The sequence below is a fragment of the Artemia franciscana genome, chromosome 9, assembly GCF_032884065.1.
Source record: "Artemia franciscana chromosome 9, ASM3288406v1, whole genome shotgun sequence".
In the NCBI taxonomy this organism is placed as follows: Eukaryota; Metazoa; Arthropoda; class Branchiopoda; order Anostraca; family Artemiidae; genus Artemia; species Artemia franciscana.
In genome coordinates, this window is record NC_088871.1 from 25,115,879 (window position 1) to 25,141,871 (window position 25,993).

General features: G+C 34.0%; 2 protein-coding genes and 1 long non-coding RNA gene across 6 annotated transcripts in view; 1 reads left to right on the forward strand and 2 right to left on the reverse strand.

Annotated features, from left to right (window-relative positions):
- Positions 1 to 403, reverse strand: part of LOC136031187 (uncharacterized) — a 27,744-nt gene extending 27,341 nt beyond the window's left edge. Inside the window, exon 1 of the long non-coding RNA XR_010618452.1 lies at positions 292 to 403. This is a non-coding gene — a long non-coding RNA (uncharacterized LOC136031187). The remainder of the gene's footprint in view (positions 1 to 291) is intronic.
- LOC136031186 (polyamine-transporting ATPase 13A3-like) overlaps positions 1 to 10,598 on the forward strand; it is a 19,290-nt gene extending 8,692 nt beyond the window's left edge. Inside the window, exons 3-5 of one of the 4 annotated variants that reach the window (XM_065710542.1) lie at positions 304 to 455; positions 3,127 to 3,366; positions 10,263 to 10,597. In XM_065710542.1, the coding sequence (XP_065566614.1) occupies positions 304 to 455; positions 3,127 to 3,136 (162 nt within the window). In that variant the 3' untranslated portion in view covers positions 3,137 to 3,366; positions 10,263 to 10,597. Of the gene's footprint in view, positions 1 to 303; positions 479 to 3,126; positions 3,367 to 10,262 lie in introns of all 4 variants that reach the window. The other 3 variants (XM_065710544.1, XM_065710543.1, XM_065710545.1) reach the window with 3 other exon arrangements.
- Positions 10,599 to 19,013: 8,415 nt separating this feature from the next.
- Positions 19,014 to 25,465, reverse strand: LOC136031534 (uncharacterized). The gene is made up of 3 exons (XM_065711203.1): positions 25,445 to 25,465; positions 22,872 to 23,317; positions 19,014 to 20,248 (listed from the first exon to the last, which is right to left on the reverse strand). Exons 1-3 carry the CDS (start codon positions 25,463 to 25,465, stop codon positions 20,101 to 20,103), a joined length of 615 nt encoding a protein of 204 aa, XP_065567275.1. The 3' UTR covers positions 19,014 to 20,100.
- Positions 25,466 to 25,993: the final 528 nt, after the last annotated feature.

A 25,993-nucleotide genomic window follows, 5' to 3' on the forward strand; every position in this document is an offset into this window, starting at 1 on the left:
TGGCAATTGATTATCTCAACAACGGTTTAATAGTATTATTAACATTATTTTTTCATTATTTATTTTGATAATTAATATTATTATTACTTCTATTATTAATAATATGTTTTTAATAATATACTGATAATAATAAACATTAATATTATAACAATTATAATAATATAATATATAATAATAATCATATTAATGATGTATTAATATATTATTAATGTATTATTGACATATTGTTAATAATATATTAATGTATATTTTTGTTATTGTTAATAATAATATTATAATTTTACTATTAACATTATTTTTTAGGGATTGTCAAGTGAAGCGAATAGTGAACATGTTATTGGTATAGTAAAGATATTCCCATTTGCATCCAGTATCCAACGAAGTGGAGTCGTAACTAAAACGTTAGATCAGCCCCTCTTTGACTTCTTCTGCAAAGGATCGCCAGAGACAATAATGTAACTCTGCACTCCAGAAACCGGTTGGTTCACATTCTATGAATTGGATTAAGGCAGGATCTACATTACACGATAAAATCATGTCTGCACAATAGGGATATAGAAAATCCCTTTTCTGAGATTTTTCCGAAAGATTTCTGAAAAAAAAGTAATAAATGTGGGAGGTCTAGGACCATGTTTTCAGGTCTAGGACCGTTGCTTTGTGCACAATAGTGATATTGAAAATCCCTTTTCTGAGATTTTCCCGAAAGATTTCCGAAAAAATAATAAATATGGGAGGTCTAGGACCATGTTATCAGGTCTAGGACCGTTGCTTTGTGCACAATAGGGATATAGAAAATCCCTTTTCTGAAATTTTCCCAAAAGATTTCCAAAAAAAAGTAATAAATGTGGGAGGTCTAGGACCATTTTTTCAGGTCTAGGACCGTTGCTTTGATAGAGTTTAAAAGATAATAAGTTAAGAGAATACCAAATAGCTATTCTTGTTTATCAATGTTTGAATCAACAATTTACTGTAGCACCAAGGTGCCTGTGGCCAACACAACTACGTACGTTTCTCTTCCATCCCAGTCTTTTCAAAGCCTCCCTCTTGATTTGAGTTGTTTTTAGTAGTAGAAAGTAATGCCTGAGTCGATATTCGCGGAACTGCTTTTGAAAAATTTTGAGGTGGAACTCTTTATCATTGTTGTGAAACTAGGAATTGTCGGGGATGTCTGAGGGTCGGAGTATTTTACGAGTATCTCTGTTCTCACCTTTTGTAGGACCACAGATGTTAATTTTCTCCCGGAAGGTATATTGGCTGCAGAAAATGTCAGTCATTTCAAGAGTAGTTTGAAGCGTTGCCTTCTGGAAAATTGTTAATAATTAATTGTTTTTATTTATAGGTGAACTCTGAATATATAGTATTAGTAGGCTCTGAAGATGAAAACAACCATTATATACAGTCCAATAGGTTTCTTTGATGTATGTTGACTGATGATGTAGATGCTGTTTCCGTTAATTAGTTCATTTATCTCTTCCCCTGTTATACTTCAATTAAAGAAGAGAGAGAGAGAGAGAGAGAGAGAGAGAGAGAGAGAGAGAGAGAGAGAGAGAGAGAGAGAGGGAGAGAGAGAGAGTTTAAAACTAAGCTTGCTTGAGTTTCTTAGGGAATCTAAATGATATGGAGAAAGTTACCAATACTATGAAAGACTATTTAGAGTCTGATGAATGAGTATTTTATTTTATTTAATATTTTCCTACTCCTTAAAGGACATGGAGGGTGGGTGCAAGACGTTGGGTGAAGTGGAGATGTTAAAAGTAGAATAGCTAAGACCCAGGGCTTTTTTTCACAGTCGAAAAAAGTTTGGAAGAATTAGAAGATAGTTCTGCAAGCCAAGATTAGAATATTGGAAGCTACAGCGATGACAGTGGTCAAACATAGTTCTGAAGCATGGGCGCTCCGAGAAACGGAGGAAGATTTGCTTGATATTTGCTAGAGAAATTATCTACGGATTGTTTTGGGTACCCGGCTGACTGACCGTATTTCAATCAGTAGATTGTACAAAAATGTGGTTCAATCCTGCTTTCTATGGCTGTAATGAGAGAAAGCTGAGATGGCTAGGGCACGTTCTCCGGTTGAAGGATGACAGATTGCAAAAAAGGTTCGACCGACAGTCTAGGGCTAAACGGAAAGCAGGTCGCCCTCGGTTAGTTTGGGAGGAAGTAATAAGAAAGCTTTAAGGGAATTGAGAGTTTCCTGGTAGGAGATAAAGAGGGAGGCTTTGGATACATTTCGACGGAGAAGGAGTCTGTGTAGCTGTGTTGCCCCCATGTGGCTAGGTGATGCGGCGAGTTGTAAGTAGTAGTAGTAGTAGTAGTAAAAAGGACGTCCTATATTTTGAGTGGATTTTATGGTTTCAGATAAGTGCTAGTTTTTCAGAATTGTTTGTTTTTATTAGTTTTAGGTCAACTTCAAACTTTATTACTATAAGAAAAACTTTGCTTTTGAATAAATCTGCATAAACTAGGACCATTACTCATGAGACTGAGGTGTCGTGTCGACCCTGGTAGCAAACTTGTTAGATTTTTCAACCATTCTAAACGAAGTGGCTGTTTTAAAACCAATTTAATAGCAAGGAAGCTTTACAAAGGTTCCAGATGACGAAAATGGCAGGGGAGGGGCTGTTTGTCCTCAAATCACTCTTAGTCTTTTGAAAAGGCAGCAAAATTTCCTTTTCCAAAAAAATCACAAATTTTATAATCACCGTTTCTACACAAAGTGGCTGGGGAAAATACGAGTAATATATTGGAGACACGTTATTCTTTGCTAAGTCAGTGCCATTGCATTGCCTCTATTGACACTTTCGTTGGCATTCTAGGTTCACTGAAGTTTTCAAACTCACCTAATATCTTTGCTTGCTTAAGTTCGTTTAAATAATTAATTACCGTTTTCTGTCATAGCTTAGCTTTATTCACAAATCTCCTCGAGACTTGGATGTTAAAGTTAGAAATGTTTATTTTACAGTTTTGAAGAATTTTCCTCAAACCATATGTTGGTTTGCTATGTAAGGTCATCGTATTATATCGTATTAATTCATTAAATACCATTTTCTGTTATAGTTCAGCTTTGTTCACTACTTTCGCCAAAAGTTCGAGTAGTTGTTAAAGTTAGTATTGTTTGTTTTTACAGTTCCGAATAATTTTCATCAAACCTTAAGTCGGTATGCTCAAAAAGGTTATCGCATTATAGCAATGGCACATCGTTCAATAAAAAAGAACTATGTGAAAGTGCAAAAAATGCAGCGTGAAGAATTTGAAGAGAATTTGACCTTCCTTGGTCTGATTATTATGGAAAATAGGGAGAAAATGGAAACAATGGAAGTAATAAAAGAACTGGAAATGGCTGATATTCGCACTGTCATGATTACAGGTACGTTCTAGTTAACCAGTTATGTTTGTCAACTTTGACACTTATGTATCAGCTATTCGGCAGTTTTGTTTATGACCTTCAACGTCTATGTTTAATTGACCTTTTTTTTGGTCTGATTGTCCGTAAAAAAAGGGAGAAAATGAAACAAAGGAGCTAATGAAGGAACTGAAAATGGCTGATATCCATGCTGTCATGTTTACAGGCCCGTTTCGGGTAAATACTTTTGCTTTATGACCTTTTGCAATTGTGTTGACAGTTATGTTTAAGTGGCTCTTTTGATCTGATTCTCACGGACCAAGGGAGAAGACCGAAACAAAGGAATTAGTAAAGGAACTGAAAATGGCTGATATTCGTACTGTCATGTTTACTGGTCAGTGCTCAAGAAACATTTATGTTTTATGACCTTTGACAATTGTATTTCTGATGGTTTTGGGTTGTGTTCTATTGACTTCTTCCGATCTGATTATCATGAAAATTTTGAAGAGTATGGAAACAAAGAAAATGATAAGGGATCTAGAAATGGCTGATATTTGTACTTTCATGAGTACTGGTACATTTTGAATAAGTATATCTTATGATATAATTTAAGTTTTTAGTTCTCCAGCCCCAAATCCAGTAAGCCATGTGATTTTGCAACCATTGCGAAATATAATAGTCACACCTGAACAAGTACAGTCACAAGACGACCCAGTACCAACAACAAAACAAAACATTTCAAGGAAGAAAGGAGGACAGAACAAAAGTGATCACTGATGCATCAATTAAGGCCAAGATTTAAGCTGTCTTTGCTACAAGAAAGCAAATAGGAGGTGGCAAAGAAAAAATGAAGCAACCAAAGCAAAGGAGTAGGCTGTGAAGAGAATTGTTGAGAAGACAGCACTGAGGCTGAAAATAAAACTGAAAAGATTCAGGCAGTGACTGTTGACGACAACTCAGACAGTTTTCTTGGGTAAGATAGTGAAAAGGATTTCGGACTTAGTTTTGATTTGGATTGCAGTTGGCAACTTTGTAAAAGTCATCTATGAGGGCCATTAGGGAGAAAGTAGAACCTACTGCAGGTGTCAATGGGATGCCTATGAGTGGTGGGAGAGGCAATGTGTTAAAGTGGCTGGAACAACCAGATCATATGTACTACATGAAAGAGGGTTTAGGGTAAAAACCCTTGGTACATGGACAGTGTCTGATCTTGGAAAAGTGTTTTGACTAAAATGTATCTTCTTCAAACAGGGACAGCAGGTTCTTAATCTTGGACCTGATGCAGATAGTTGGGATTGGCTGACTGCAATCTTATAGCCAAGTCTATTTAAATATGATTACTCTTTTTCACAATACATGTCAGTGATAAAAGCTGTCCATGATTGAGATACTTAAATTTTAAGATCCTTTGTCCAAGGTTGGGCAATAGCCTATTTTCCAGGCTGAAACTAAAATTTAGCAATTACAATTATGCCTCTACTATTAATTTTATGTGCATTTAAAATAGTTATCATTGCAGATGGGTGAAATATTCAAACTAATGAAATACTTATTAAGAAAAGTTGGGCTGAGTAAGCAGAGAAAATCAATTTTCCAGGTGGCATAATAACTATAATTCATTTCTGCCGATGTCTGAAATAGGTCTTCTCCTGTAATTAGACACCTCCTAGTTATTATACCTCCAGTGGTTTTATGACAAATAAGGAAGCACATTAATTGACGTCGATATTAAATTCACAATTTAACAGTTAGGAACTTCAGAATTTTCAGAACCTTCCGTTTCAAATAACAAAGCTATGTCACGGAATCAAAACCTCAATATTTATAAACACCTCCTTATGGCAAGAACTCAAGAAATATTGATTCTGCGCTATACCAAGATGTTTTGAAATAGAGAGCTCCTTAAATCTCAAGTTCCTAACAGGATTTTAATCTGGTCTCTGTTCAAAAGACAATTGTCTATTCAGTGACAATTGAATAGGTAACGAAGATAGCGGTAACGCCACTATCCTCGGCTGGTGGCGTCACGACACTTAGTCGGTGGTCGACCGGGCCTTTCAGTGGTGGCGTTCGATGTATGCACCTGCGTGGAGGAGGCGCACACTTTTAAGGCTAGTACTTATGCTAGAAAGACTCGCACAAGTTTTCAAAGAGGAGCTTTGGAATTTGAGCCCTTCCTTGCACGTTTCCAAGAAAAAAAAAATCCTATTTCTAAGAAAACTCAGGTATTTGAGTTCCAAATGTGAATTATCAAGTTTTTTTTCATTCAATTCTTGTTTATTACTTTTTATTTATATATTTTATTTTAGCTATCTTTTGTTTATCTTCTACTCTAAAACTACATTATTTATTCATGCTGAAGTTTTTGTTTTCTTTCATTGAAAAAATTTGGCTATTTTAAGGTTAATGTCGCGGTTTCATTGGGACAGCCTCTTAGACGACAACGTGACAGTCCAGACACTGCAATAAAATCACCCGTTCTGTCAATAGTAACCACCCGATCACATAATCAAAAAACCTTCGTCTTGAGAGGTAATAAAAGTAGGGATATTTAATGACACTTGTTGTCAAATCCGCAGTCAAAGGATAAGTTTCGAGCAGGTATGAAAATAATTCAATAAAGTGATATTTTTCTTGTAAAAAGCCAAGGAGAAAGCTTGCCTATCATTCCAGTTCTTAACAGGGACTGGGAGTGAGTACGTCTAAATTTAAATTTCACTTTCCTCGAAAAAAGCAAACAATGTAAGTAGAAAATGTGTTCAAAAGTAGTAAAAAAAACAACAGAATGTTGTATAAACATTGTAATAAAATACAAGATCCCTAAATTCCTTCCCAATCAATAACGTCGGCTTTGAATTTCACAGTCGGGGGGGGGGGGGGGGTCCGTAACGGTAAATTGAGTACGCCTGTATTAAAATTGCTGAACATTTTTCTATACTTTGAAAAGGAAATACATATGAAGAGAATAACAAACGAATAATATTGTAAATACGTTTCAAGCAAAACTCAAATTTCATTTGATAAAACAAAACTCAAACTCAAACAAAACTCAAATTTCATTTGATAAAACAAAACTCAAACTCAAACAAAACTCAAACTTCATTTGATTAAACAAAACTATAAAAAACTCGAAAAAACAAAGCTCAAATTGTATTTGAAAAGACAAAATTCAAATTTCATTTGATAAAACAAAACTCAAACTCAGACAAAACTAAGAAAAAACTCAAAAGAACAAAACTCAAATTTTCATTTGATAAAACAAAACTCAAATTTCATTTGATAAAACAAAATTCAAACTCAAACAAAATTCAAAAAACTAAAAAAAAACTCAAATTTTATTGTATAAAACAAAACTCAAACTCAAACAAAACTGAAATTTCATTTGATAAAACAAAACTCGAAAAAACTAAGAAAAATAAACAACTCAAATTTCATTTGATAAAACAAAACTCAAACAAAACTCAAATTCTATTTGATAAAAAAAACTCAAACTCAGTTAAAACTAAAAACAAACTAAAAATAACAAAACTCCAATTTCGTTTGATCGCCGGATCTCCAAGGATGAGGGCTATAAGTTAAATGGAAAGAATATATCTTTGCCATGAGCAGTCACAAATGTTCAATGAATAGTAAACAACAAAACTCTGAGACAACTGACTTTTTATTATTATTTTACCTTAATTAAAAATTCCTCAATAAAAGTTCTGTCCAAGGAACATTGGAATGAAGGGCTTTAGGAACTCCCTTGATCGTGGCCACCATTGCATATTAGAAATTGAATGGGCTACAATAAGAGAACAATGCTAATGATAATAATTTATTTTTAATCTAACAAAAAGCCGAAAACTGTTTAAAAAAACGGACATCTTTAGCAACCAGCGAACTTGGAAGTATACCATCCACGGTGCTTTGTGTTGGGTGAGGAAAAAGATATTCGTATATTCATATATCCGTATATTTCGTACAGATATTCGTAACTGAGACAAAAGATATTCGTATATTCATATATCCGTATATTTCGTACAGTTATTCGTAACTGAGACAAAAGATATTCGTATATTCATATATCCGTATATTTTGTACAGATATTCGTAACTGAGACAAAAGATATTCGTATATTTTTACTAAGTTGAGGGGTTATTAAACCAGGGGTAATTAGGGGTTATATAAATTGAGCCTGTTTTTGTGAATTCGTTCCGACAAGTTATCCCATGAAGAAAAGGACTGTTCCCCCCCCTCTCCCTCCCTTTCTTCTCTCTTTCTCTTTCAACAACCTGCCCCCTCCCTCTCTCTTACCTACTCCACCTGTTTTTTACAGTATGTTGTAATCTATCTATCTATATATATAAAAATAAGTTGTCTGTGTTTGTGTCGAGTGACGTCATGTTTGTGTGTCGACTGACGTCATGTTTGTCGACTGACGTCATTATAAGGATTGAGCTGTATGTCGTCATGAAGTTGTTTGTCGAATGATGTCATATTTGTCAACTGATGAAATTACAGACCGGGACACCAATGACGACCGGGATGCAGGGAATATAAATGAAGACCGGGACACTCAAAGAGAAATTACAGACTGGGACACCCCGTTCGAGGGGGCGCGAAGCGCCCCCTCCAACTAGGTGTTGGGGTGTTGCGAAGCGCCACCCCAACAGCTAGTGTAGTATAAAGGTTAACGTCACGTAACATACCAACATTGTTTTACGTTGTAAACAACCACGTTGGGGGTTGTTTTTCCACCACTCCTTCCTTAGAAGACAAAATGACAGCGCTTGATTTTGCAGGAGATAGCTTAGACAATAGGAGATAGATTTTTTGTTTTGTAAGTATGAGCGCCATTGTCTGGAATATATTCTTGACTACAACAGCTTTTTTATGTAAAATAATCCTGATTCTGATTAAAATAATAATAATATTAAGGGAGAAAACCCACGAAATTTGCAGGAATTAGTTTGACGCTTGGTGTTTATCATAGAGATTTAAAAATTAATCAACTCTAAACTCTTGCTCTTTCTGTCATTTCTCTCTCACTCACACTCACTCTCTCACTCACTCTTTCTTGCAATTTTATAGTAAGTTAAGCTTAACTATACGTTTTGGGTTGCTTTCGACTATCCTTTCATTAGAAGACAAACAATCATATTTCCTTTTTGCAGGAGATAACTTAGACACTGACATATGTGTAGCCCGAAATTGCGGCATGGTGAAACCGAACACAAACATTATCAAAGTAGAGGTTAAAACAGACCCAATCTGGAATGTAAAAAAAAAATTCACTATTATCATTGAGTTCTTTTCTGTTTCCAAGTTATAATTTTGTATACCACGATTGTATAATATGGTTGTTATAAAATGTATATAATATGTATGATATCTATATGGCGATTGGTTTTCAAGCTGTCTTCTTTTTATATATTTTTTTTATTGTAAATAAAAATCTTGGTAAATTAAACATCGTTTAATAAATGGAATGCTACATAATAGTAATAATACGGTAAAAGTAGAAATTTTTTTTCTAGAATAATGAATAAAAGTGAAAATGAGGGGCGTGAAACGGGACTGTTTTTTATGTATCATGGATTTTAGGCCCTTTTTTGGCTTATAATCGTAGATTATCGAGTAAAACAATTACTTCCAAGTTTTTGGTCCATTTTGAAAGCGAATATAAAAAAAAAGTTTTTTTTTTGTTTATTGTTTCGTCTTTTTAGTCTGTTCTAAAATTAAAATAGAACATTTTTTTGTCTTGTCTAAGATCTAAACTTAAGTTGTCACAGTGTTGTTACCTCTGCGCTATCAAGTCCTGTATCATAGTGTATGTTCTATACCTTTTCATGTTTATGTTGTTTTATTTATACATGGAGAATATACAAGACGGGGTAATTTAATGTTGTTATTGGGACTGTCGTAAGTGCATATGTTGAAAAAATCAGGAAGTAATTGAATATTCGGAAGTGCTTGAGTATTCCACAATTACATGCGACAAAAGCACAAAAATACAGGGCGGTGAGCTTATGAAAGGGAGTTAAAAGAAATATCTTCACTATTATATAGTCCAAAATGCGTTTGTAAACCATGTGTCTATCAAAAATTGTGGATAAGAAAAGAAGGTCATAAACATCTTTCAAAAATCTAAAAAGAGTCGTGATTAAGGAGAGGTCTAAAACCACTGAACAACAAGCTCAAAAGTGTAACCAACGTTAATGAAATTTGATCTTAAATGCAAACGTTAATGCAACGTTAATAAACCTAAATGCAACGTTAATGAAATTTGCTCTTAAATGTGTGTAACCTGCTATAGCACAGTGGATTGATGCTCTGCTTGGCAGTACGGGGCACCCGAGTTTGATCCCCGCTGCAGCATTGTTGGGTGACAAGCTTGCTACTTATCCCTGGAAAAAAGACCCAGTAACTGAAACGTCGACTCGACACTCTATGCGCCAGCAATGGCTCAGGAGGGTCTTTATCCTTTTATTTTTATCCTTATGTGTGTGTATGTGTATACTGATTTGAGCTTTAGTCTTGTTTTTCTTATTATTATTTCAATTTGAACAAAAAAAATCTAGTCATAGCATCTTGCTATTATATTTGCTACTTCCTAATAGTGCATTGATGAGAGGCCTAGACCTCTCAGAGGTCTAGAGATCAACCACCCTTTACCGAATAGTTCTAACACATGGGCCTAGTTAGGGATTTCAGCAACAAGGAACAATACTGGTTTCTGCTCTCCCCCCCTCCCGCCACCATTATTACTACAATATAAATATGAAAAAAACTTAGTTTGGTGTCCAATAAAAGGTTTCGCCCAAGGACACTTGTCCTCTTGTCCTTCTCCTTAGCCACACCACAGTGCTAACAATCATTTTGTTTTGAGAATTCTCAGATATTTTAGAAAAGCTTACTTTCAGTTTTTTCAATTTCAGAGTTTAGAAGATGGCGTTGAAGAAAGGTCCCCAACTGAGCTAAGAAGTTTGCTCACCTATACAATGGCAATTGATGGGACGAACTTTGACATAATTAAAGAGGAAATTCCTGAAGCTTTAGAAAATATTTACAGTCGTGGAACAGTATTTGCTCGAATGAAACCAAATCAAAAGCAAACCGTTATTAAAGGATTGCAAGATCTTGGATATGTTGTTGGTAACCCTATATTCTTTAGATTAAAGTATTACAGTACTACATTACCTACAGTACAGAACTACTAGATGACAGTTTCTCAAATAGTAAGCTGTACGAAAAGTGTGGTTCAATCCCGCTTTCTAGGGCTATAATGAGAGAAAGGATGAGATGGATAGGATACGCTATGGGGACGAAGGATGACAGATTGCCAAGGATTGTCCTTGCCGGCCAACCGTCTAGAGCCAAATGAAAAGCGGGCTATCCCTGAATGGGTCGGAGGATGTCGTAGGAAAAGATTTGAGAGAAATAAAAACTTCTTGGGAGGGTGTAAAGACAGGGGTTTTGAAGAGATTGGGATGGAGGGGAGTGTGCGTAGCTGTGCTGGCCTTATGTGGCTTGGTGCTGCGGTGAGTTGTTAGTAGTAGTAGTATTACAGTACTATTACAAACAATTACAATTACAGTATCTTTAAAGTCGTGGTACAAGATTTGCTTGAACGAAGGAAAATCAACCGCAAACCATTATTAAACGGTTGCAAGGTTGCAACAACTCACCGCAGCAACAAACCGCTTGTTGCCATCACAGCTACGCATGCTCCTCCTCCATCCCAATCTCTTCAAAGCCTCCCTCTTTACACCCTCCCAAGAAGTTCCTATTTCCTTTAAATCTTTCTTTATGACATCCTCCCAACCCAGACGAGGATAACCTGCTTTCCGTTTAGCCCTAGACAGTTAGCCGAAATTGACAATCTTCGCCAATCAGTAATCCTTCATCCATAGAACGCGCCCTAACCATCTCAACCCTTTCTTTCATTATAGCCTTAGAAAGCGGGATTGAACCACATTTTTCGTACAGCCTACTGTTTGAAATACGATCAGTCAGCCTGGTATGTCGTATACATAAATATATGTATAAAACTAAAACAAACCAACATGAAGTATATAATGTGCAATTACTTAACATTTACAATGTATAGCTACCTTCGTCGAACCACAAAACTGAGCTCCAAATTGTAAATGCTCAGTAAATTAAATAAATGTAATTCAAATATAAATTAAATATAACTAAATAATTTAGGTAATTTAATCAAATGTTAAGCCTTGTATATGGACAAATATTCGTTTGATTTTGTTGTTTTTCTTAGTTTTCTTTTTTTGGCCTGAGACCTGTTTTTCGTCTTTATATTCATATCTTTGTGTTTTTTGTAACGTATAAAAATAACGTACCCGAATACTGGTGAAGTAAACATTATACAATTAATGGCAAAAGTAAGAGAGATGATAGATAGATGGATAAATAATGCTTGATTGATAAAGAAGCATCGCAAGCTAAAAAAGGTGTCAAATCAAAGAAAAATTACGATCATAGTATAGCTCAAAAATCTAATAATAAGAGAAATAAATTTAGAAATTTTTTTTATACATTATTCCTAATTTTATGTAATAAATAAATGTTTTTTTTATATAAATTTGAGATATTTAATTTAGAAAGGCAGGTTGACATGATGTACGTTTTTAACGTCGTTATAATTTAAGATCATATAAACGAAGACAACCCTTTTGCACTGCTGTTCAAATCTATAAACTACAAATACTAACAACTCACCACAGCACCAAGCCGCCTGTGGCCAACAAAGCTACAATGGTTCTCCGCCATCACAGTCAAATCAAATATTCAAAACCTCTCTCTCTTTACACCCTCGCAGCAAGTTCCCATTTCTCTTAAGTCCTTCCTTACGACATCCTTGCACCCCAACCGCGGACGATCTGCTTTCGGTTTGGCCCTAGGCGGTTGGCCAAAAAGGGAAATCTTTAGCTAATTTAGTCATCCTTCATGTCATCCTCTGTCATCCTTCATCCATAAAACATGTCATAGCCATCTCAACATTACTCTCATTATAGCCATAGAAAGCGGGATTCCAAACGGCAATCCTATGGAGTTCCTGTGAAACTATTTATATTATATTATATATAATAAATATAATATAAATATAAGTGAGATTCTAAAAGCAATCCGGATGTGAAAAATGCAAATTAAGAAGTTAAACAACCGAAAAAAAAGGAATAAAAAAAAGAAGTTATAAAATAAAAGCAGATTCGATATGAAAAACAAACTAATATCTTGCATCTTTCATGTTTTTTCTTCTTTTTGTTTTGAACATCGATTATATTTATTTTTTTTTTTTTTTTGTTTTTTTTTTTAATTCTGCGTTGACGTCTTACTACTTACAGGTGAAAATCCCGAGAGGTTTCTCTTCTTAAATTTCGTTGCCTAAAAATTTTTTCATTTTTTCTTTCTTCTCCTTTTTTGATATTATATTGTATTTATATTATAAATATTTATATTATATTTATAAACATAATATTATATTATAGATATTATATTATTTGTATTTATATTATTTTCGAACTATTTTGAAACTAGCTATATGAATTTCTATTTTATGTTGTTTGGAAATATCCGATATTTTGCAAATTGGATGACGTTCGTGAAATTTCAAACAATGTCAACACTTAATTAATGTCGGTTCAGTAGCTATCGCCAAAACATAGTATAAGTAAAATTCTAATATTAAATTATGAACTTTAAAGCTATCGTAAGTGCATATATTAACAATATTTAGATTTTCTGATGTTTTGTAAAATGACTGGCGTTCGTGAAATCTTAAACATTGTAAAAACTTAAATAATGTAATGTCGGTTCAGTATCTATTGCCAAAACCTACTATGAGTAAAGTTTTAATATTAATCTTAAGCGTGTGACGACACTCGGCATTTAACCATGGGACTTCCAGTGATGCACCGTTCATTTCGGTCAGCTGAAAATTCTCGAAATTTTGTCTTGATAATAAACTTTTACTATTAAGATAAACCTAGATAATATTTATCATTCCTTAATCACCTTAAAATGAAAATTTTCTCACTCTCCAGTTTTCTTGAAAACGTATTTTTAAACTTACACTTGCAATGGACTGTAATTCACGTTGTGCTAAATTGAAGTTACTGCTAAAACCAAGATTTAAAGCGATATAGATTTTTCTGTATTCAGATATGTTTGGCGATGTTTTTAACATGCTTGGCGATGTTTGGCGACAGAGCTAAAGATTGTGGTTCCCTTAAGACAGGAAACGTTACCCTATTATTAACAGACAAAGTTATCCGTGGCTGCACCATTTATTGCCAGCAACTCTTCACTCAAACTAGGCCAGTTCAATTCTAGAATTTAGTTATGCCCTTATAATGTCGTTTTGTGTATTCAAGTACACGGCGACTTCTGTAAATTTTTAGTATTCAGGTAGATGTGACACAGCTAACAATTATGGTGCCCTTAAGGCAGCTCATGTTGGCCTATCGTCAACATGCATAGATCTATCCATCGCTGCATCATTTACGGCCAACTACTCTTCACTCTAACCTATGCCCAATTTAATCCTAGAATATAGTTGTGTCCTTTTAACGGTGTATTCATGGACAAGGTGGATTATTAAAATTTTTCTGTATTCATGTATGTGTGGTGATGGAGCTAACAATTGTGGTGCCCTTAGGGCAGCTCACGTTTGCCTATCATCAACATACACAGATCTATCCATCGCTGCATCATTTACGGCCAACTACTCTTCACTCTAACCTATGCCCAATTTAATCCTAGAATATAGTTGTGTCCTTTTAACGGTGTATTCATGAACAAGGTGGATTATGCAAATTTTTCTGTATTGAGGTATGTGTGGTGACGGGGCTAACAATTGCGGTGCCCTTAAGGCAGCTCATGTCGGCCTATCATTAACAGACACCGAGTCATCGGTCGCAGTACCATTTACAGCCAGCAACTCCTAACTCAAATCTGTGCCTAGTTTAATTCGAGAATGTAGATGTGCCCTTGTAACGTCATTTGGTGTATTCAAGTACATGGCGGCTTATAGTCTGATCCAGTTTGCCTCCGTCATGATATAATACCAGATTGGGACCAATTTGACAGACTTCCAGTTCCTCTATATCGACCTCTTTTTGATAACTTTTACTTCTGCTGTGTTTGGTCGGACAGGCCCCTATCAAGGTTGGTGTTATTTATTTATTTAATTGGTGTATTTATTTAATTGATTAATAAGTATAATTAATGAATCGTTACTGAATTAATTAATAACTATTCGTTAAAGTATTAATTGTTAATTAATTTAAAATTTAGTTTAATTTGTTTGTTTAATCCCTCAAATCAGGGATAATATAAAATATGAATATAAATTTACAAAAAGTTAATTCCACAAATTGAACAAAGTAACGATTTACAATACGCTTAAGAACAATACGTAGAATAACATACTTAAAATAAAACAAAATAATTAATATCTTCAACATTTTTTGAATTATGGAAAAAAGGGAAAATATTATTCATAGAGAGAATATTTTCAAATTTACGCTAAATGTTATATGACTTAGCTAATTCCTGTGGCTCTTTAATTTTAAATCTCATAACTAATTCAGTGCTATTAAAACTAGTGGGAAAATCGATTAAAAACACAATAATGAAAACAGCAAACGTAAATTTATGAAAAATTGAATATTTTAAAATTAGATAAAAAAGGGAATAATATAGAACAATGGGGGGGGGGGGGAACTGCGTTAGACATGAGCCTAAAATATCACGACGATAAATATTACGTAGCCGTATTTTTTGTCTGTGAATATTTATAATTAGCATTGACTTTAATAACGACTAAATTTTTCTAACTTGGCGAATCACTAAACTCAATTGTTTCAAGAGCTTGTTTTTATAATGCTTAATCACTGAACTATGCTCGTAAATGAAAAATTTGTTAAAAATTTGACTGATAAATTTTCAAAAATAAATCTTAGAAATTACTACCAAAATTCCTTAAAGAAAATCTGCTCAATTTCACTATTTAAACATTTTGACATTTTAATTACAAATCATTTATTAAATTTTGGCCATGAATATACGAGAGTTGGGGCTCATCTTGCACATTCATAGACAACATTTTCGAAAAAGTGATCTATAAATTGATTGTCGAGAGGGGGTTTTGGATTACCATGGGTAGTTTATGGGTAGTTTTGAATGGTAAGGAACTTTTTAATGAAATTAGTATTAATAGGGTATTTTAAATCTATTAAGTATTAAATTGGGTAGTTTTAAATCTATAGTTTCAATTATAAGGAAAATTTCTAGAAGAGCTGAAGATACTTAAAATGACTGCTTTTACTTAAAATGAGGGTGAGGTTCTATTTATATTGAAACCCGTTTCTAACCAAACAGTTAAAGATTTATGATACGTGGGGGGGGGGGTCTTCTGAAATGAAGTAAGTTTCTTTTTAAAACTCCCCGATTCTCTTGCAGATCTGATAGCCAGGAAGTATCTTTAAATCAATAAATTAAGAAAAGGTGCCAGGTGGGTGGTGGGAGGTGTGGCTACAAAAAAAGGAAAGAAAAATTACGAAAATATAATGAGTAAACTTCTGAAGTTTCTGAGACAGTAAATACAACCTAAGTGGACATTTCGACTGGATATGCAAATACGTTTTGAGACCATACTGGCTATACATGACGTATGAAAACAAGAAAGGAAATAATAAATGAAAAGAGAAAAATCAAATAGGTGAAAAACGAGGATTTTGTCAGCCAGTAGCAAAATATGAAAAACAAGCAAATATTTCGACAAGGACCTCCGCCAAGTCGTCCTCGGTGCTGAAAAAAATAAGAGAGGAAAAAAAGAAAAGAAAAACAACAACAAAATCTAACCTTCTTAAGTGAACTCTACGAGAGGAACAAAGAACATTTTTTTAAGAGTAGAAATCCTTTATTGAATAAAAAAACAAACTCACTCTTACTCCGTAATAAAATTGAAAACACAAACCCTCTCAAAACACTAGAATGTAGGCAAAACTACAGAAAACTACAGTTAGAACACTGAAAAAAAAAGTAGACTGAACAGTACGGCTGTTAGAAATCAAATTTAATTGCTATACCCCTGCTGCAATTTGTCAGCATCCAGTCAAATTTCCTTTCTGAGAACAATATTTTAATCATATTATTTCTTAAAGAAATGCTCTTTCTAGATGTACAACAACTTCACTGTTTAAAAGATGTGATTGGCTCTCCTATATAAAATTTTAAGGCAGAAGCCAGTAAAAAGAACAAGAGGTTGAGATGAGGTTGAAATTCACCTGATTGTATCTTCTGTACGTATTTTTAGGTCAGTAAAATGAAACAGAATATTTTCTAGTCGCAAGATTTTAAAGCTAAGCAATAAGCCGTGATGGGTTGTAAATGCAGTACCAAAGAGTGAAAGAGAGATTACTTTCCTAGAATTCCATGGCAATAAATGTGGTGCAATTTCATTTGGTAAAGTTTTTTTTTTATAAAACAATTAGATAATATGATTTTTCATTAAACAAATATTTCCATTATTTTAGGCTAGTAAAATGAAACACAATATATTCTAGTCACAAGATTTTAACCTAAGCAATAAACCATTTTGGGTTGTAAATGCAGTACCAAAAAGAAAAAGAGAGATTACTTTCCTAGAATTTCATGGAAATAAATGTGCTGTAATTTCATTGGGTAACGTTATGTTTTATAAGACAATTACATTATTTCCGAATGAAATGTAATTTCTAGATTGAATAGTAACCTCTATATCTTTAAACCTGATTGGCTTGCAATTCATCTGTGTGAAATTTTAAGCCAAAAGCCAGTGCAAAGAACAAAACATAGAACTCTGGTTAATCAATTCTTCTCTGTGAAATTTTTTGAAAAAACTGACAAAATAATATAACAACGATATTCACAACCCCCTATGTGGCCCCACCCCCCGATCCAATAATAATTTAATCAACGATATTTAATCGTACAAAAAAATCTATTAGAAAAACAATATTCTAAATCCTCTCCTAACAATTGTTATCCCTAAGAAGACAAATTTTAAGAGGGCTAAATACCTCCTAACAGTTGTTATGCTTAAGAGGGCTAAATATCTCCAACAGGAGTTATGCCTAAAAGGGCAGCAGTTTATTTCTTTGCTCAGAGCATAGCCAGTAAAGATGTTTCGACTTGACAACTATAAGAAAAGGAGGGGTAAAAAGAAAACAATACTCAAATCATTGAACGTAAGGGTTAAAGCCTTTGAACAATTAGTTATGGGTTCAATATTGGGTGTAATTTCCTTAACAAGCTTAATATTTCAACCCCAACATGAATATTAAAAAAACATAAGAGATGCCATTATTTCATATTCCGATGAAATAGAAGACACGTCTGTGCACTTATTTTTAGCAGTGCAAATCCAAAACATTACCCCGTAAAAGTCAAACCTAAGATAAAAAATATATTTGTTGCTTTCAGGTACAGTTACATCCCCTCCCCCCTTAATTAAAAAGAAACTTCAAAGAAAGAGCAAGGTTCAAATTACATAGGACAAAAATATATATAATGCAATTCATAGCACTCAACGAATTACCTGTTTGTCCAATAATTACTAAAAATACTCATTGAAGAAATAAATTTAAACACTTAGTGGGAAATAGAAGAAAATTGAGAGATAAACCGATGTCCTTTGGCAAGTTCAGTTTCTTGGATGTAAATTTTATGTCTTAATTATTTCTATTACTATATTAATAAAATTCATGAAATAGGTGAATAGACTTTTTCAATAGATGAAATCGATTGAAAGAATAAATAAAACGATTTTCACTATTGGTTAGATCCCCCCCCCCCCCCGACTTGACCTACAGGAAAGAAATGAACAGAGTGATTTTTACACCTAGCAAAGAAGAAGAGAGAAGCTAAACGTAGCTAAAATGAAGACTGTACCAATAGGAATCAAAAACTAATTTTAAAAGAGGAAAACTTGAAAAAAATTGAAACCAGAAATTTCTAAAGCAAAATATTTCTCACTATAATATTTAAGTACACAGGAGCTTGTTTCAGCACTGGACGAAGTTTCAAGCACGCCCCCCTTCCCATGTTAGTGATTATTATACAGAAACATACATTACTGATACCACTGTAAATAATTACACTCTTCTCGAAAAATAACTTGTAAGTACCCAACAAATTGTCTACTTGTCCAATAATTAAATAAATATACTAAAAATATTGATAACAAAAATAATTCAATGACTGAGTGGAAAGATGGTGAAATAAAAATAAATCAAGAGTATAAGGCATGTTCCAAGCAGTATTAATTATATGTCTTAATTTTTATATTACTAATTTAGCATATTAAACTAAAATAATAATTGATCAATACAAAAATTTTGTGGGATGATTTAACCCTTACAATAGATGACAAGGAAAAAAAAAAGTTTTGACCGACCCCGTTTCAATGGTAAAAGTGAAAGGGTTTGGTGAAGGTTCTGCCTTTGCAGGGTATATCGGATAAGCAGATTAAATTAATGCTATGCTCAAGAATAAAATTGCTGCGGGTAACGTTAGCAGCTGTTTGGTGAGGAATGAGGAGTTAAGCAGTTTGAACCACTTCAAGTATAAATTAAGAGTAAAAGGCATCTTCCAAGTTTCAGCGGTGTTATTACATGTCTTAATTTTTTAAATTACTAATTTAGCATATTAAACTAATATAATAATTGATCAAGATAAAAATTTTGTGGGATGCTTATAACCCTTACAATAGCTGACAAGGCAATGCAAAAGATTTGCCTCACTTCGTTTCAAGTGACCCAAGTGGTAATTTCTTTTTCTTTTTTTACTATTTTTTTTTTCACTTTTCACTCAGTCGTTTATAGCGTCTTAATTGTCAACTGTATAAAAATAATAGGAATAATGTATAGCAATTGTAAATATAAATTTGAATTTAATCAGGGCTGCCACTGAGAATTTGGGCTAGGAAAATTTTGAAAAAAAACAACTGAAAAATAAATCTATAGATATTGAATAATAACAAAGCATGGGCTTGATATATTTTTTGAGGGCAGTAGTACCCTCAAGATCCTGAAATCGGAACTGAAATTTCAAATGAAAATCCAAATAAGTAGCAACCCTGTATTTAATAAGTTCCTAATAAACAAAGTTAAGTTGTTTCTTCACTTCGTGAAGAACTTCGAGTGAAGTTGTTCTTCACTCGCCTTTGCTTATCTGTCCCATGGTGAAGCTGGTTCATAGCTATCTTTCCCCATGATAACCAAATAACACCAATGATTGTACATATCAACATCTCTATGTAATATCCATCTATTAACGTGACGCATTCTCCTCCAAGCCTGGCGCATTCCTCTATTTTTGAAGTGTTTACGCAGCTTCCAACACCATCTATAGAACAAGTTTTCTCGTAAAGTAATCAACGAGCCACAGCGCAAGAGTGGTAGACCAGTTCCCTCCAAGATTGCAAATGGTATTGAGTAATGTCATATAGGTACTACCAACGGAAGGATCACTAATAAGAGCAAAATATGCCATTACGGATACAAACATGGAATAGACAGCAGCCTGGTGGAGGGCATAACTGACGACGATTATCATATAGTAATATGATGGGAAACTACCATCATTGTTCTTAAACCAAGGTTTCATCCATACTAGCATAGTGTACTCAAGTTCCATTACAAGTCCATATGGAAAGGCTTTCATAAAAATCTTAATAGGCATAGGTATAGAAGAAAAAGAAGAATATGAAGACTATAGGCAGCTATTCTTGTCCAACGCTTCTTTCTGGAGGATTTTCCCAAGTGTCTTCGAAGAATGATCCTTAAGTATGTAATATGATATAATAATGTTTCGAAAATCTATTCGAGAAGCCCATCGCACTCGTGGAGTTTCCTTTGAACTGAAAAAAAAGGGGAAATTATTTAGTTATTTTGGTTTTCCTGTCACCGTAAACTGGACAATTTTCTAATATTATAAGCAAGGCCGTATCAAGAGGAACGTTTCGGGGTTCAACTCCTTCTCCCACAGAAATACTTTTCCGACTCGTTAAAACGTAACAAAATGAATATAAACATACTTTTGATGCTCTTTTTAAAGTTTTTTGTACCCTTCCCCTTTCCAGAAAAAATCTTTCTGTAAAAAAAAAAAAAAAAAAGAAAGAAAGAAAGAAAATCCCGGATACGGCCCTAATATAAGAGCTATAAGTGTAAACAGGTGATTTAAGACATATAGTTTCAAAACTTAACAGAAACAATAAAATGACAAATTTTTATTAAATTTTGTGAGTGCGTAATTTACTAATTTTGTATGACTGCCTAGTTTACTAATTTAATAAGTTGCTGAGAGGCTTTTCAACGACAACACATTCATTGAAGACCCACAAAATTAGCTCTTTTTATTAGATTAATAATAATTTGGTCATACAATATATTTCAATATCAAAGTTTCTTTTAGTTATTTGGAGGTTTACTAATCTTAAAAGAGCCAATATGTAGAAAGTTAAGCGAGAAATTGTAATTTTGTCCTTTCTATGATTGCTGACGAAACACTTTCACTTTAAAACTATATTTATTTATTTATCAATTTAAAGAAAAAAAATAATATTCGTGCAACTGATTTTATTAATTATATTACTAAGTAAAAAATTATGTTATTTTGCTCAATTTCTGCTCAGTTTTTTTTAAGCAAAAAGAAACAGTGTGTCATTATTAAAAGAAGGATAGAAGAAAACATTCAAAAATAGGTGGGGCTTCACGAGGGAAAGTAAAGTCGAAATAAAAATCAAATTAAATTTGAAAATAGAAAGGTGAGTGCAGGAGAAATTGATTAGTTGTGATTGAAATTGATTAGATTTGCCACTTTTACCAAAATATTGCAGTCATTTTATTATTCATGATATACACGTGTAAGGATTTGGTTAATACAATTTATCACATGCATATAATTGTAACTAGATCTACGTTGCATGAGCAAAGCGAGGTGTTGCAGTAGCATTCCCATTTCTTTGGCTTCACCGGATAAAGCGTTGCGAGAGCAACACTTTGGTTTTGTTTCCTCCATTGGATTAAACGCCGAAGTCGCTAATCTGTAAGGATCCTAAAATAAATACTAGGTACACCAACTCGCAAAAGTTTCAAACCCCTCATTACAACTAGTAAAAGTTGCAAACTCCTCATCACTGAAGATTATTGTAGCCTAGCATCCGATTGTTACTTACAAGCCCCCTAGATGTCTTACCACTGGACCCAAACTGTTCTTACCATCAAATACACCGGAAACAAATAATAGGTACATCAACTAGCAAAAGTTGCGAACCTCTCATTGACGACTGTTGCTTAAAACTCCCGTATATGTCTCACAATTGGTATCATTTTTGGTTTAAATGTATACCTTACTACTAAAGTTGCCAACCCCTTCAAACTGAAATGGCTCATAACGAAATTTTTCTACCAAAAAATGGACGACATATACTTTGATCAACCCATCGAGAGCTATCGACCTCTGTTGAAAAAAAAACCTATCTGTCTTAGTTCAACAGATGACTTTTTTTTACCGTAGGCCAAGTTTCTAACGTCATCACAGGAGCAAAGAATAAACTTTAATTTCTTTAGCAATGAGACAACAATTAAGTTTAAGAGGCACATCTGATACCATTTCTGTACCGCAATCCCAAGTGCAAAAAACCGAATAATAAACCCAGCTGAAATCATGAACAGAAATGGGCAGAAACAATAGATGGCACCACTTTCAGTCCCCAATTTTTTGCTTCTTTAACTTTTTCTATTTATCACTCAAAGAAAACATATTGGCTGTGGGGCTGGGCAGCTGCTACATATTTTTGTCACTTACAGATTTTAGTCCATCTTCAATTTGGAACTGGTGCCTGCTTGCATGCCTGCTAGAACGGAGCGTTCCACTCGAAAGCAGAAACATAGTTTGATGAAACGAAAGCTTGACTATATAACTTCAGATAGGCCTCTCTCACATAGGCTATAAAACTCCTAGTCACTTCACACACTAAAGGCTCTGGCTCAAGGACAAACAAAAATCACCGTTTTTGGGTCCAGACAAGAGCTCTACGAAGCTTTCCAAAATGCAAAGTCATATTCATCAATTCGGCCTAAGGTTCACACTTTACGTGAAACCGCAGAGGCTAGACCCTTACAACTTTTCATTTCAAATTCCAGTACGTTGAGCCCATGGAGATAAGATGGTATGGAAGGCTCCGTAACAGAACAATTTCGGAAGAAAGAAAAATATTTTAAATAATTAAATATTATTAATATCATATTGCATTTGATATATTAGATTGTATTATATTTTTATGGTGAAAATTTGCGTTTGTTGTGTTAATTTTTTTAGTATGATACCGCGCTACCTAACAAGCTTTGGCTTTGGGAACTAACATTTTTTTTATTTGATTCGATTTTCTATGCCCATTTATGAGATTAGACTAATAGAAAAAATATAAAAAGAAAATCTAAGGAGACAACACATTTTTGAAATATTAACAAAAAACTTACTCTGTAATGGTCCTTGGACTAATATGTAGAATCTTTCCTGGTATAAATAATTCTATTTCTTCTGCAGCCCCTTGATCTACCGCTCCTCTTACACCCTCTTCTGCTACAGTGTTTTCTTGATCATGTTCAGGAGTAGAAACAGTGAATCTTACTTTCATCTCAGACGGTACCAATTCAACTTTAAATTGTTCTTCTGAATCACTTGGAGAATCATCCATTTTGTCACTTTGAGAGTCATGGTTTTTCTTGCTTGTGCTAGGCTCTCCTTCATCAACGGCTTGCCTTTCTTGGCTTATGCTTTCTGCTGGAGATATTTCGATTCTTACTTCTTCTTCTGTTTTTTTGATAGGCTCTTTTTGTATCGGTTCAGTGCTATGAATCTCATCAGAAGAATTCTCAGGCTCCGTCAATCTGTCTGGAAGTTGAGTCTCACGCAACAATCGGCTCTGAAAAAAGAGCCAAAAATATTTCAAAAGCTATAATAACGAAGCAATATATTTATTTACTACTTCTGATACATCTAATTACAAGTGAGCTAACCTCCTGGCTAAAGGGCCATGAAACGGAGATCAGCACCTCCGGTTTGGACCTCAAGGGTCTAGTGCCGTCTTACTTACTCATTTCCCTGAACCCATAACGTTTTCACTGACCTTCGTATTTTTGGCCATGCATGTTTTCAAATTATGCCAAAGGGTAATTCGCGTTTTAATTTAGATGTAGTTTTCCGCCGATGAAGATTTACAGGCTAGTTAAACCAATTTTTCTTGATTTTTGGCATAGTCAAGGGTGCCATAACCTGAGTCTACGCTTCTCCTAGTTGTAAATTTCGTTAGAGCGAGAAATTTTTTAGATTTAATCATGCTCAGCACCATTAAGTTCCACAAATCTCGTGGATTCTTCCTTCTCTGGAACCTCAAACTATAATACGGGTTTTATAGACAATAGCTTTGATCAGTTTGAAAGAGATAGTAAATGGGAATGGAACTAAGCCAAGCAGATGGTATAGTCACAGATGCATGAGCAAACGGGTATCTGCAGTCATTTTTCTTACGAGGAAGATGTTGGGACCTTTGACTTTTTTTTATTAGAAAAACTCCCCTTTCTGCAATTTTAATTATTATTTAAACTCCAAACCGATCTATTACAACGTGACGTCCTGGAAGAATTCGCTAATTAATTCAAGCCAAAAAATGTAGAAGGCTATGACGCATACATCTTCAAAAAATACTGAATAATTTTGATTTTGATTTTGACTTTTGATTTGACATTTGATTTTGACCATTCAGTCAGAGGTTCAGAATGGCATGCATGGAGGCGTGCCTCAGTGTTTCTTGGTCAATTGTTAGAGTTTTCCCAGTTCTTGAGATGAGCTTGAAGTGAATGGTAAGCTTTGTTTTAATTTATACCTTTGACTTTGATTAGTGTAGGTAGGGACTGAAGCCTAGAGACAGGTTGAGATTAGATTGCCTTGGTATAGGAGGAGAATTCTATACTAAGCAAGAAATTTTTCCCTGAGGCAAAGAAAGAAAATTGGGGAAGACTATTGCTTGTACTTGCTGGGGCCAATTAGCGTGAAATTTTTATTCCACGTGGGAAGTACACTTGTTAGAAGTCTGTCGGTTGTGGAAGCCACCACAACCAGGGCAAGTAAAAATCCGTGGCGTGTGGGAGTTATCCTAACCCCTGAGGTACCGCCAGGTTGCTCTGGTAGCATTAGAGATATCCTAATAGTGGCAAAGGAAGAGTAAGGCCCCCTCCTTGCCTACACTAAATATTTTCGAATAAGTCTTGTACTCTGCTACGAATGATGTAATCCAGCAAACTCTTGTAATGTCTAACTAATGCAAATTTATAAGAAAATTCAATATTAACAAAAAAAATTTACATTAATTTCTTGCTATTTCAAAAATGTAGAACATTTTCAGCCTTACGGAAAGGGTTAGATATGGTAACAATCCAACTACTTGCAGTATAAGAAATTATCTAATTACTGAAGTTTGGGTAAATAGTCAAGTAATCAATGGAGTCACAAATTTGTGTCATAGAAATTTAGTCATAGATCAGGAGAACATTGGAAATTGTATATTTTATATTGGTGTATAGTTAAAATATACTATTTTTGTGGCTTCAGTGATTGACAAATAGCGCACTTCTAGTAGATTTTTTTTATACCCAACGTACATACACATGTGCACTGGTCCAAAATAATGGCACTTGAGATTTACCCTAATGAGACTCTTGGACGACCACGTTCACCACCCTGCTACTAACAAAGCAAAAGACAATGGAGGAATATCCTTTAAGAACAGACAGGTATATTGCCTTGTAATCTTCTTGGCTGTAGCTTCCTATGAAAGGCTAGATGACACTGAAATTTCTTGAAATATAGTTTGCTGGCATGCCATGTCTTGTTATGTGTCTTTGAGTCTAATAGTTGGAGAGTGAAAAAAGAGGGAAAATATTCGTTATCCCATTCATGTTGAAATAGTTTTTCCATTGTCTACGAATAATTAAAGATCCCTAATATTAGCCATAGTCTTTCAGCCTTTTCGTGAGGAAGCTGCTCTTCATACCAATCTTTGGGACATTGTCATTATTTCCTTTTCACAAAACCCTATAGTCTTAGCGAGTGTAAAATATGTAAGAAACTGAAAATAAATTAAATATAAGCATGTTTCGGAGTCAAAGATTCTCTTCCTAATCTTACAACTATTATATATGAATTAAAAAAATCATTTCCAAAAGGAGATTTTTCAAAAAGAAGTATTGGGCTACATTAAACCAAAGATGAGCGGAAATAAATTCAAATAATTTTCCAAACGTAAAACTGCAATAAACAACCGATTCAAACTCAAAACGTGCAGAAACTAACAGGAGCAGGGATGACACCCCCCGTGCCTTCTAAGGATCAGAACATAATTTGAACTTTACATTAAAAATAAATTGCATCTTTAATGTTTTTTCCTTTTCTTTAGCTTTAACATCACCAAACTTGTCAAGACTTTTACTACTGAAAATGATAATAATTATATATGATTCTATGAATTACCATTATTTTTTTTCAGTTATCTTGGTTATAATTGTGGCTTTTTCTTGTTTGATATTATGAGATGTAAAAATGC

Coding starts and splice junctions, on each gene's coding strand:
- LOC136031534 (XM_065711203.1), bottom strand. CDS start 25,465: ATGACAATGTCCCAAAGATTG. Junction 23,318..25,444: donor TGACAATGTCCCAAAGATTG/GTATGAAGAGCA, acceptor CTCTTTTTTCAG/AGCCGATTGTTGCGTGAGAC. Junction 20,249..22,871: donor AGTCCAAGGACCATTACAGA/GTAAGTTTTTTG, acceptor CTTTTTTTTCAG/TTCAAAGGAAACTCCACGAG.